Raw genomic sequence first — 13147 nt, forward strand, 5'->3', positions numbered from 1 at the left:
ATACAATCAAATAATTGAACTCTCGGTATAAAAAAATACTTGGCAGGGAACACTTTCCTCCGAATGGGACCCTACGCGATGCGAATCCGGATATAGTCGAACTCCAATGCGGGTACCAGACACCGGATGAAAAATCAAAAAAAGAAAAATGCTCTCTCTCTCTCTACACAAGCCGAGTCAACATTTAAAATTTATGAGTTTGAAATTTTAGTGTATATAAGTTATTAAATTTTAAATTAATAATTTATACATATTTAACCGAGTATATTTTTTAAGATGAATATAGAGGCAAAGGTAAAGCAATTGAATTCGGCCGAACTCGTAGCTGAAATTGGCAGTAAAATGATAAGTAGTTCTTCATCCTTAATTGAAGGTTTTGTATTTGAACAAGTATGAAGTCGCCTTTGATACGAAACACGTTACTCCCCTAAAGTGAGACTTTCCGACTTGAATCCGATTTTAGTTGAAACTCAATATAGGACTTTCTAATGCAAAACTGAATTATAGCCTGTTTGGGCAAGCTTCTTTTTGGTCAAAAGTGCTTCTTTTTTTTGCCAAAAACACTTTTGGACAAAAATTGAGGTGTTTGGCCAAGCTTTTGGAAGGAAAAAAAGTGCTTTTGAGAAGAAGCAGAAGCAGTTTTGGGGAGGCAGAAAAAAGTAGCTTATCTCCAAAAGCACTTTTTTGAGAAGTACTTTTGAGAAAAATACACTTAAAAGCAGTTTTTTTAAAGCTTGTCCAAACACTTATTGCTGCTCAGAAGTGCTTTTCAAACTAATTAGCCAAACACAAACTGCTTCTCACCAAAAGTATTTTTGAGAAAAATACTTTTTCACAAATAAGCTGATTTTTGCAATTTGGCCAAATGGGCGTGATCCAAAATGGATAACAAACATCAAGTAGAAAATTAAAAAAAGAACTCTCTCTCTCTTCCCAATACAATTGTTAAAGTCCTTGGCTTCTTTACACTCTCAAAAGCATTTGCCACCTCTTTTGCTTTCTTCTCTCTCCACACATTTTTTCATTAGAGGTCCCCTCTCTTTATCTCTGTCAACAGTAGTGCTTCTACTTCCCCATTGCTAAAGCAAAAAGAAAAAAACAACCCTAAAGTTCTGATCTTTTTGACACTTCAGGTACTATTCTTTAGTCTGCTTTTTTTCCCCTGCACTTTTCAAATGGTCCTAGATGGGACTTTGTTTTTTAGCATCTGGGTCTTTCTGGGTAAGTTTTTGTATCCTTTTTTTAGGGTTTTTTTGAAAAAAAGTTTAGGTCTTGGCTCAAGATCTGTTTGCTTTTTCATTGACCCTTTTATACTGCTTTTCTTGTTTATTTATGTGGGGTTGTTCTTATATTATGCTATGTTGCTGAAAGTCTGCATTTTTTTGATTTGGTGTTTTGTTTCAATTCTTGGTTTTAATAAAGATTTGGCCTTTTGAGGTAAATCACTGGGATTTTATCTGTCTTAGGCGTTTTCTTGCACTAATTATGATTTGGGTATTGATGATGTCATGAGTTGAGCTTAAATGGAGAATTGAAGATTCATATAGCCGACCCCGACTTGTTTGAGACCGAGGTGTAGTTGTTGTTGTTACTTATGATTTGTGTAATGACGATGTCATGAGTTGAGCTTAAGTGGAGAAAGTGAGGATTTGTATAGTCGACTCCAACTTGTTTGGAACTGAGGAGTTGTTGTTGTTGTTGTTACTCATGATTTGTGTAATGAGGATGACATGAATTGAGCTTAAATGGAGAAGTGAGGATTCATATAGCCGACCCCAACTTGTTTGGGGCTGAGGCATAGTTGTTGTTGTTGTTACTTATGATTTGGATCTTTGAATAAATTGCTTGTTGAATGTGGATTAGGAAATTGTGGACTTTGAAGTAATCATAGAAATCCCAGTTTGATTGTCCTGTTACTTAATGTAGATCTATTTTTTTTCTCATAAGTGCCGTTTTCGTTTATTAGTTTCTTTTATATGTTTTCCACTTTATAAGAGTTTGTTGAAGTTAGCTTAATTTATTGTCCTTTACTTGATCCTATCGATAACCAGGCATTCAAGTTCACTTCCTGTCTCTTGATTGTGTTTATGTAGTTTCATACTTTCAATCTGGGAACTTTTATGCTGTTGTTGGAAGCTGAGTAATGGGTTTGGTCGGCCTGGCTGCATTGAGGAATTGTTGTTCATTTTAATGGCGTCAACACCTTCTGTCAAGAGTTCACTGGAAAAGCTAAAGAAGTCAACTGGAAGTCATGCAGTAGAACATAATTCTCGGACGTCAGCACCTTCTCAAGTTTCAAAGAGTGGCAAGCCTGAGAGCACACCATCCAAAGAGCTACGAAGCAATGATCGAAAAGTTGCATCTAAACAGCTTACGGCAGAAGCAGAATCTGCCGACTTACCGGTTGATAAGCTTAATTCGAGCTTATATTTGGGAAATCTGAAACATGCTCCAATTGGTGCAGTTTCCACGCCTTTTGACACAAAGGGCTCAGAAAATGAAACTGTCAACGATAGCTCAGCCTCAGCCAGAGGCAATGATGGGGCTAGTAGCCTAACAAAAACAAGTGGAAGTGCCAAAGTTAGTGATCAAGCTGATCTCGTTGAGAGTGGAAAGAGCAGCATCTGTAGGGGAAGCACAAGCACCGACGTAAGCGATGAAAGTTGCTGCAGCAGCTTTAGCAGCAGTGTTAGTAAACCTCACAAAGCTAATGACTCGAGATGGGAAGCCATTCAAGCTATCCGAGCTAAAGATGGAGGGTTGGATTTGAGACATTTCCGGTTGCTAAAGAAGTTGGGAAGTGGTGATATTGGAAGCGTCTATCTGTCGGAGTTGTGTGGAACAAAGTGTTATTTTGCCATGAAAGTTATGGATAAAGCATCATTAGCTGGCCGTAAGAAATTGCTGCGTGCTCAAACGGAGAGAGAGATATTGCAGTCCTTGGACCATCCATTTCTGCCGACGTTATATACCCATTTTGAGACAGAAAAGTTTTCATGTCTAGTAATGGAGTTTTGCCCGGGAGGTGACTTGCATACACTTCGGCAGAGGCAACCAGGAAAGCATTTTTCTGAACAAGCTGTGAAGTATGATTACTTACCCGAAACTTCTTTATTGATTAATTTATTTTCTTGATAATTACTTGATCTAAAACCTCACAAACTTAGGCAATATCTCCTTGTTTCTATTATTATAGAGATAATTTTTACAACTTTGATAGAAATAGCTTCCAATGCAGTATAAAAGTTATAACAGGATGGAAAAGCTTTGAATTCTGTAAATTTTCTTTTTAGATTCTGAATGCCATTGGTCAAGAAATTGAAACTCGTGCCTTCTGCCCAAACACCAGAAGGTCCTAAAATTCTTGTATGATGTTTCATACCTGGTTCATCGTTTGTTTTCTGGCATTTTTGGACCATTTGCATTGCGGTATTATCTCATGGCAGTTTTCTCTTTCTTTATTTTTAGCTTTATTCACTCAGTGATATTGAGTTCCTCCTTATCTTAGCAAACTCAAGAGTTCCTCCATAACTTTGATTCTTAAAACCAATATGGCAGCAGCCGTTTTAGTCAGTGTGTCATTTCCTGATGTTTCTTTTGTTGTATCCAACAAATTTCGCCTCTGATTCCCGATGTTTTCGTGCCGCAGAGTGTTCCTTCCAGTCCATAATTTTTAGGATATTCGTATGAAAATTTTGCAAAAACAACTACTACGCCTCAGTCTCAAACAAGTTGGTGTCTGAGAATTTCAGCATATTGTTTTTGAGAGGTCCACTAGAGATCAGAAATTGTTGAAGAAACAACAAGATCTTTCTTTTCGGTCAATTAGCAATAATTTTTCTGTGGACTTCCGGAAATCTGTTTCATGTAGCTTGGCATCTTTTCTTGAATATTATTCAAAAAAAAATTCGGATTGCCCTATGAATCCTCACTTCCATTTTAGCTCAATCCATATCATCATCCAAATAAAATATTATGAGGATTCATTATGAATTGGCAAGTTTTACGCTGGCTTCTAGCCTACCACAACCCTACTCTTTTATCCTAACTTGGAACCGGCAATGTGAGCAAGCTCAACTAGCGGAGTTACTCGTATGAAAATTGTAATTATAAAAAAAATAAAAAGCCAAAATATGCACCAGATACTGTTTATCAGGCATATCCTATGTATATTTTTTCCAAAACGAATAACATAGTGGTTGTGCACCCCTAAAATATAGTCGCCATTCTTCATATATTTAACTGATAGACATACTTATCAAAGCAACAACTATGCCTCATCCTAAGCATTTAGGGTCACCTGCATGTATCCTCGGGGTCAACTATATGTATCTTCAGTGTCCATGCCACTCCATTTAAGCTCATCTCAAAACAATATACAAAATAAAAATAAAAGATTGAACTAATCGACTTTCTGTCTTTACATCGTGACGCTTGTCAGTTGAAGCAATGATGACCTCTCTCTATGTTTTCTTGTACAATGTTTCGTGTAGTCCTGGACATTCTGTCTTCACATACGACGCTTTAGTTGAAGCAATGATGTAGTCCATTCCATTCTGTTTATTTTCTTTGATCAAGATCCTAGAAGGGTTAATGCTTACAAAAAAAAAGGGTTCAATGCTAACCAAAGGTAGGTGCAATCTTGTAAAAGATGTTTCTAACCTTGCCTTTGATTTATTTACAAGCTCATCGAAGAAAAAAAGGTTGTTTTAGACTCTGTTGGTATTATTTATGAAGTATTAATTTTTATCTCAAAATTGCAGGTTCTATGTCGCAGAGATCCTCCTTGCTATGGAATATCTCCATATGCTCGGCATTGTCTACCGAGACCTCAAGCCAGAAAATGTGCTTGTTAGAGAAGATGGACACATAATGCTATCCGATTTTGATCTCTCCCTTCGCTGTGCTGTGAGTCCAACACTTGTCAAATTGTCATCTCTCGATGCGGAGCCACTCCAGAAGAATTCAGGTTACTGTGTTCAGCCGGCATGCATTGAGCCCTCCTGTATCCAGCCGTCATGTGCGGTCCCTACAACGTGTTTTGGTCCTCGCTTCTTTTCTAGTAAGTCGAAGAAAGAAAAGAAATCTAAAAACGATACAGGGAACCAAGTTAGCCCATTACCAGAACTTATGGCTGAACCTACAGGAGCACGTTCAATGTCTTTTGTTGGGACCCACGAGTATTTGGCACCTGAAATAATCAAAGGCGAAGGGCATGGGAGTGCAGTGGACTGGTGGACTTTCGGCATCTTTCTCTACGAGTTATTGTTTGGTAAGACGCCGTTCAAAGGATCAGGAAATCGAGCTACACTTTTCAATGTTGTAGGTCAACCCCTCCGGTTTCCAGAATCTCCAGTAGTAAGTTTTTCAGCTAGAGATCTTATACGAGGCTTGCTCGTGAAAGAGCCACAACATCGATTAGCATACAAACGAGGAGCTACAGAAATTAAGCAGCATCCCTTCTTTGAAGGTGTAAACTGGGCTTTGATTCGTTGTGCAAGTCCTCCCGAGATCCCAAGGCCTGTTGAGTTTGAGCGAATCTCAGCTCCACCAACATCGACGAGTGAGAAACCTGTGGCCGTACCTGTCCGAAACCAGCAAAATTCTGATAATTATCTCGAATTTGATTTCTTTTAATATTTTGTTTCTTTGAAAAGCCAATTGTCTTCTTTTTGTTAGTGAAACATACAGAGTTGTACAATATTTGGAAGATCCCGAATCAACAACCACGACAAGCCCTGTATAATCCCACAAGTAGGGTCTGGGGAGAGTAAAGTGTACGCATGCGTTACCCCCTGGTGAAGTAAAGATGTGGAATCAAATCAGGGTCTTTTTCTTTTTGGTAGTTTGATGATTATATATTGTTTGTTGTTCTTATTAAACAGTTACCATTTGTTGTATGGCAAATTGTTGTAAGTGTTGTAATGTGAATTTTACAGTTAATAAGCAGTTCAAATTTACATGTTTGTGCAAATGTTGCTTGGATGTATTTCATGAACTATCAAAAGTTTTCCAAGTTTGTATTTTGTGTCGCAGCACAAACATATAGTGTTAGTTGGAGCAAGTTATATGAAGTTAGAAGTCAAGATCAGTTGCAAGGAAAATGACTCCCGCCATAAGTAATATAACTATAGAAGTCATTTTTTCACTTTAGATAGAATATATTTTGGTAACCGAACACCAGAAAAACGACTCTCATAAAAAATATTTTCTTGGAAATAATTTTCGTCATACCAAATGACTTTCTCCTAAAAAATATTTTCTTTTCGTCATACCAAACGCTCATAAGGGAAAAAAGAAATGATTTTCATGTAATGCTTCTAAATGTAGCTTCGACTGATGATACTTCAATTCTTGTTGTTAGTTTCAATGTAGAGGTCTATACTGTATTCTTTGAGTACACGTATACAAAGCAAAATACTGTTGTTAGAGCCTAGAGGCGAAAACTTGTCCCATTCCTTTTTCTTACATTATGCTTGATATGGTTTGGGCATGTCCTACATCGGCATATATATATGCAAAATTTGTATGTATGAAACAATGTGCAGCGCACGTGTCCAGACACTAGTATATATATATGGAATTTGAATTAAAATATAATTTTAAATTTATAGATAAAGTTCTAAAATTCGAATTTAAATTAAAAATAAAATTTATCTTTTTTTATCATATTATCATACTTAATTCGGTTAATGATCATATGCAATCATGTTAGGAACTTTTGTTATTTTTTTTAATTATTTAAATACTACTTTGCCTCTAGCAAAAAAAACTACTCCATATAACTATAAAACTCTTTCACATTTAAAATTATATAAATATAGTTCTGTGAAACACTATAGCTAGATTTGAATAAAACGAAATTCTTTTAAAATAAATATAATATATAAGGTACACGTCTATGTTTATCTAAATAACAAAAAAGAGTTTACAAAACCAAATAATAGTTTACTTACATATCTAATAAAGTAAACATACATGCTGGAGAAAGAAACATCACAAAATCAGTCAATATTAAAAAAAAAAAAGTTGTTTCTTTTTTCTTCTTGAAAAATATTTGTTTGAAGAGTCAATTTGCATAAATGGACATCAAACAAATAACAAAACTTTGTCTATACAATTGCTATCATTAATTTCAATTTAGCACATTCAAGGAATTGAAGGGTATAAGCTGAAACCCCTTCATTTAGCTGTAGTCAAACCAATATTGCAAGGGTATAATATTTTTTCGTTGAAGAATATTAGTTTTGAATCATTAGATTATGTGAAAGATTTTTTTTTCAAACTCAACAAGAGATAAATTGGTTTCTAATTGATAGTTTCTATAGTGACTTTTAAGTGTAACAAAGTAAGGCCCCGTTCGGAGGGTAGCGCTCCCTACCAGAGATTTTTCCATACCCAGGGCTCGAACTCGAGACCTCTGGTTAAGGGAGGAGAGCCTCATCCAGATATAGTCGGGCTCCAATACGGGTACCGGACACCGGGTGGGAAACCAAAAAAAAGAGTATATATAAAGAAAAAATTGGTATGACGTGAAATATTTTTTTTAAAATGTAAACAAATTATTTCGAAAAATCTCTTTACTTTTTTTTTTTTTTTTAATTCAAAGATAATAAAAAGACAAGATATTTTTAACATTAGTAAGGAGTTTTAAAATTATTATAATAGAAGTTATATCATGATAAACTCAAAAAAAAAATGAAATCTTATGAAATATTTACATAATATTCGGCCATATTTATTGTTTACTTTTATAGCTAATATAAATAGATGATATACCGACAACACACGATTATACACATATTATATATGAATTATATATAAATTACACATCATTCAATTTTTTTAATTTAAGTGGTCGGGTGAGCACCTATTTAGCTGATTAGATAAAACCAAAAGAAAAATATGAAATAATTTCAACCAAAGACTAAAATATAATTAAAGTTCATATGTAAACAATTTTTATTAAAACTCATCCTTTTATACTGAAATAAATTAATTTTTTGTAACAACAGAAATAGTGACATAAAAAATAAGATAAAAGAAAATAAATATTCAAAAAAATATTACAAAGATCTAAAAACGAGAAATAAAAGATGACAACAAATTTCTTCTTATGTTTCATCTTTGTTGAGTATAAGAAATTTGAAAGTTAATCTCATCGATTTCAAATACTTTTTTTTCAACTCAAATACATAGATTATAAGATAAGGATATCTTTGATTTTTTTTTTTAATTTACATTATGTGTCGTTTTTAAAAAATCACTATTACTAACAAACTCATATTATATTTGAATTTGAATTTGAGTAGTTTGCATTGAGGTTAAGCCAAGTATGGTGTCAAAAGATAAACTACTTGACAATTTTAAGACAATATATGCAATGTAACTAATTTAACATTTAATGATTCAAAGAACAATTTTTTTGTATATATAGGATATTAAAAACTCAAATTCTGGGGCTAGAGATATCAATAAACTTAAAGTGGAGTCATACTGAAATAAATCCGACCAAAGAATCATTTAAATTTTTAGATAGCTGATTAAAGTAAATTTTAAATTAAGGATAATATCTTCACTTGCATGTTTACTTTTTATAGCTAATATAAATAGATGATATACTAACAACACACAATTATACACATATTATATATGAATTATATATAAATTACACATCATTCAATTTTTTTAATTTAAGTGGTCGGGTGAGCACCTATTCAGGCTGATTAGATAAAGCCAAAAGAAAAATATGAAATAATTTCAACCAAAGACTAAAATATAATTAAAGTTCATATGTAGACAATTTTTTATTAAAACTCATCCTTTTATAGTGAAATAAATTAATTTTTTGTAATCATTATTATAATATATATAAAGTTTTAGAAATTGAAATTTCAAAATAGAAATATTTTTTGAAAGATAAAATCATACCAAATAAGAGTTCAAGTCGTAGTATAAGAGTCACGTCGTAATCAAAGAATCGTTTATATCGTGTCAACCTTTGTGCTTTGCCATAAATATGAGTTATTATTTCACTTTGTGGCTATTTTTAGGTTCCAATGACACCTATGAGAATAGTGCAAAAATAAAATTATCACTACGAGAATTGAGAAAATGTTAGTCTTTTTTCATGTAGTGTTTCTTAATTAATATCTGACGATTATCTATAATTATTTAGAAGGTTTAAATGTTAAGGTTATTTACATATAATTCAAATAACTCAGATATTTAACATGGTTAATGTCAAATATCAAAATGGAGTAAAAAAAAATCACTAGCTAAAGAGTTTTTTATATTTTTAGATAACCAACTAAATGAGTTTTGAATTAAGAATAATATTTTCAATTACATTATTATAAAAATAATTATTATTGAAAAATAATATTTTAGAAACTGAAATTTTAAGGAAGAAATATTTTTTAAGAGATATCAACACACCAAATAAGAGTTCAAGTAGTAGTAAAAGAGTTAAGTCTTATCCAAAGAGTCATTCATTGTCTCAACATTTGATTGTTTTGCCATAAATATGAGTTATTATTTTGCTTCCTAACTTTTAGGATCCAATGACACCGGCAAGAATGATATCAAAAAAGAAAAATAGAAGAAATTGTTAAATTTTTTCATGTAATTAATATCCAATGATTATCTATATTTACTGAGAAAGTATAAATTTTAAGATTATTTACATACAATCCAAATAACTTAAATATTTGACATGATTAATGTCCGCGCATCCGCACGAGTACTAATATTAGTAAATTTTTGAAAGCAACGTAGAGCCCAAAGAAAGAAGAGATTCATATAAAGTGATATTAAAAGACTTCCATCCAAATAAGGTGTAAGTGTAAAATGAAAAGTTTTGTTCCCAAATAAGATAAAATTGATAAAAGAAATAAAATGCGGTGAACGTGGATCGAACACGTGACCTTCAGATCTTCAGTCTGACGCTCTCCCAACTGAGCTATCCCCGCTTTGTCCTTCGTCTGATAAAGTAATAGTAAATATATAAGATCAAATAATAACTGCAAAATACGAGGACCGTATTGCAATATTAGGACATTTTTAGAGGACCTCGAGCCATTTGCTCTTTTAAATCCCTTCAACCTGAAAAAACGCCAAAACGCACAGGCAAAATCACTTTACTTTTGCCGGAATCACAAATTCCGATTCTGAAGTGAACAATTATTTGGGCTAATTCTTTTATTTTTATTTTTTATAGTTAGGAATATGATATTATAGTGATGGAAAAAGGATTTTTTTTTAAATTTTATAACATGTGCCAGAAACTATTTGGTAGCCGAAAAAGTATATAAAATTTGTATAATTTTTGTATATAACATTAATTTTTCTTGCTGCTCAATTTTCCGAAATAGAATCCAAGTTACATTTGGAAAAGGATTTAAGCTTTACTGCCAATAAAATAATTAGTTCATCGTTCCCAAAATAATTTTGATCACTTTACTTAACTTTTTCTTATTTATTTTCGATTAGGAAATCAGCCATTTTAGGAAACACGAAATCCTACTTCTAGGTTTATGCTTAAGAAATATAAACTATAAATAAGTCTTCCCATCATCGGATACTTGTCAATGAGCTTCTTCTGAAATTCAATTTATTTCCTTTTCTAAATTTCATTTATTTTCCGTTCAATCTCATCAGTTTGAGTTGCCAAAATCATGGCAGTATATGTTCCTTCTACTCAAAAAATTTATTAAAATTTTTGGGGGTACGGAAAGGCCTAAAGCAAAAGATTTACTAGCCTTTCCCTTGAGTCACCCATGAAAATATGAGAAAAATATAAAGTTAATAAGTTTATATATTAAAAAGCTTGCAATAATATTGAAATCAATATCAATTTGTTAATGCTTTTTTTCTTTTAGGAAGATGATGATATGATCTTTATTTTCTTTCAGTTATTTTTTTTCTAACGTCTTATTTACTCAATAGCATTGGTTAAAATAGCACGGGCTAGCCAGTTTTCGAACTGGTCATTCAAAAATAGTTAGTATTTGCAAAATCATTGAAAAATAGCCATTATTTTGCTGCAACAGGGACCAGTCCAGCATAATATACTGGAGATCGATGCACATGTGTATGAACTTCTAGCATATTATACTGGACCGGTATAATATACTGGAAAGTTCCAGCATATAAAGTTAATAAGTTTATATATTAAAAAGCTTGCAATAATATTGAAATCAATATCAATTTGTTAATGCTTTTTTTCTTTTAGGAAGATGATGATATGATCTTTATTTTCTTTCAGTTATTTTTTTTCTAACGTCTTATTTACTCAATAGCATTGGTTAAAATAGCACGGGCTAGCCAGTTTTCGAACTGGTCATTCAAAAATAGTTAGTATTTGCAAAATCATTGAAAAATAGCCATTATTTTGCTGCAACAGGGACCAGTCCAGCATAATATACTGGAGATCGATGCACATGTGTATGAACTTCTAGCATATTATACTGGACCGGTATAATATACTGGAACTCCAATATATTATGCTGGAGTTCTAGTACACTTATGCTGGAACTCCATTATAATATGCTGGAGTTCCAGTACACTTATGCTGGAACTCAATTATAATATGTTGGAACTCCAGTATATTATGTTGGAGTATTTTCCAGATTTTGAACAATGTTTTCGTTCAGATTTATCTTATATGAAAAGTGGCTAAATTTCGATTACTTTTGAAACTGTGACTATTTTTAAATGACCATTTATAAATCTGACTATTTTTTAATTTCTCCCGTAGCATTGTTGTTATTTTTCTGGGCCGATAATACAAATACAATTAATGGGTTTCTTTAATGTTTTAGCAAAAAATTATACCAAGCTCGATTTTTTATTTTCTAAAGTCTACTTGTTTTTATAAACTTTTTATTATTTTCCCTTTTAAAACTTTTGTTTTTAAAAATTGCGTGTGGGTGTATATTGGAACTTGTTTTTCCAAAATATTTTTACTCATATACCAAATACACAAAGATAAAATTTTTAATATCTTCTTAATTTTGAGATTAATTTGACTTAGTCTTAGGCGCCAATTAGACACGTAGTATTAAGCCTTAAAACTGAACAAACCCACTAATTCCCACTTCTCCCATTATACACAACTTTAACTGCCATTATCTATCAATCTTCCCACTCTATATAATTAGGATCATTTTTTTTAATACCAATCATAATTATAATCAAGCTCAATTAATTAATATTGCCTCTAAATTTCTCTCTAGCTAGTGATTATGGCTCTTTTTCGATTTAATGCATTCATTTTCTCTCTTGTTTTTACCTCTATGTTTGCTTCTACCATTTTTGTGTCATCTTTTCAGTTTGAAATTGGAGGTGAAATTGGTTGGAGTAAACCAATTGGTAATGAGTCTGAAACTTACAATGAATGGGCTGCTAAAAATAGATTTCATATTGGAGATTCCCTTTGTAAGTTCAATTATTTCTATTTTTTAAAATTAATTCACCCTATGATTTCATTAACATGCATGAATCTTGGATATATGGATTTTTACTTGGGAATTCTTTAAAAAAAAATACACCAAATTTATAGTGTTTTTGGTACAAAGGAAAATATTTTACGGAAATTATCTTAATAAAATTTAGAAACTATATTCTAGATAAACTATTGGAGAAAAATATAAATGAAGAAAGTTGTTTTCCCCTTTTAATGATTTTTTTTTTTGAAGAATTAACCCAAATAGCCACCCATCAAATCGCTTAAACTAAAAATAATTAGTTGATGTATAATATGTGTATAATTCATATATAATATGTGTATAACATGTATAACCAATATATAATTTATGTATATAGCAGTTAGAAAAGGTAAACATTAAATCTGATCGGCTATTTGTGTAAGAATCCCTTTTTTTGGTGTCAGAAAATAATTTCGTTTATTCAAAATAACACCTGTACCGTAAAACAACTTGTAATACCATTCAAGATTTAAATTTGATGCACTGAATAGTTATGTTCTTAATTCGGAATCATTGCAGTTTTTGCAATTATGACTTTAGTATTTGCTAATTTCTGTAATATTTAATGGAGAAGTATATAATTTTTGTATTTTTTTTGTATATATATATATATATATATATATATATATATATATATATATATATATTTGTGACAAATA

At 31.9% G+C, this 13147-nt stretch overlaps 1 protein-coding gene and 1 non-coding gene across 4 annotated transcripts; one reads left to right on the plus strand and one right to left on the minus strand.

Moving 5' to 3' along the window:
- The first annotated feature begins 925 nt into the window (after positions 1-925).
- On the plus strand, positions 926-5974 carry LOC107817821 (serine/threonine-protein kinase D6PK). Of its 3 annotated transcripts, none has more exons than XM_016643703.2 (3): positions 926-1133; positions 2094-3086; positions 4764-5974. In XM_016643703.2, exons 2-3 carry the CDS (start codon positions 2191-2193, stop codon positions 5635-5637), a joined length of 1770 nt encoding a protein of 589 aa, XP_016499189.1. In that variant the 5' UTR covers positions 926-1133; positions 2094-2190; the 3' UTR covers positions 5638-5974. The 3 variants fall into 3 exon arrangements, with proteins under 3 accessions (XP_016499189.1, XP_016499191.1, XP_075112882.1); XM_016643705.2 differs by having other exon boundaries at positions 1076-1221; XM_075256781.1 differs by lacking the exon at positions 926-1133 and adding an exon at positions 1332-1437.
- Positions 5975-9898: 3924 nt separating this feature from the next.
- Positions 9899-9971, minus strand: TRNAF-GAA (transfer RNA phenylalanine (anticodon GAA)). Its single transcript has one exon. It is a non-coding gene; the product is annotated as a tRNA-Phe (tRNA).
- Positions 9972-13147: the final 3176 nt, after the last annotated feature.

This window comes from Nicotiana tabacum, chromosome 1, assembly GCF_000715075.1.
Source record: "Nicotiana tabacum cultivar K326 chromosome 1, ASM71507v2, whole genome shotgun sequence".
NCBI lineage: Eukaryota > Viridiplantae > Streptophyta > Magnoliopsida > Solanales > Solanaceae > Nicotiana > Nicotiana tabacum.

Coding starts and splice junctions, on each gene's coding strand:
- LOC107817821 (XM_016643703.2), top strand. CDS start 2,191: ATGGCGTCAACACCTTCTGTCAAGAGTTCACTGGAAAAGCTAAAGAAG. Junction 3,087..4,763: donor TTTTCTGAACAAGCTGTGAA/GTATGATTACTT, acceptor TCAAAATTGCAG/GTTCTATGTCGCAGAGATCC.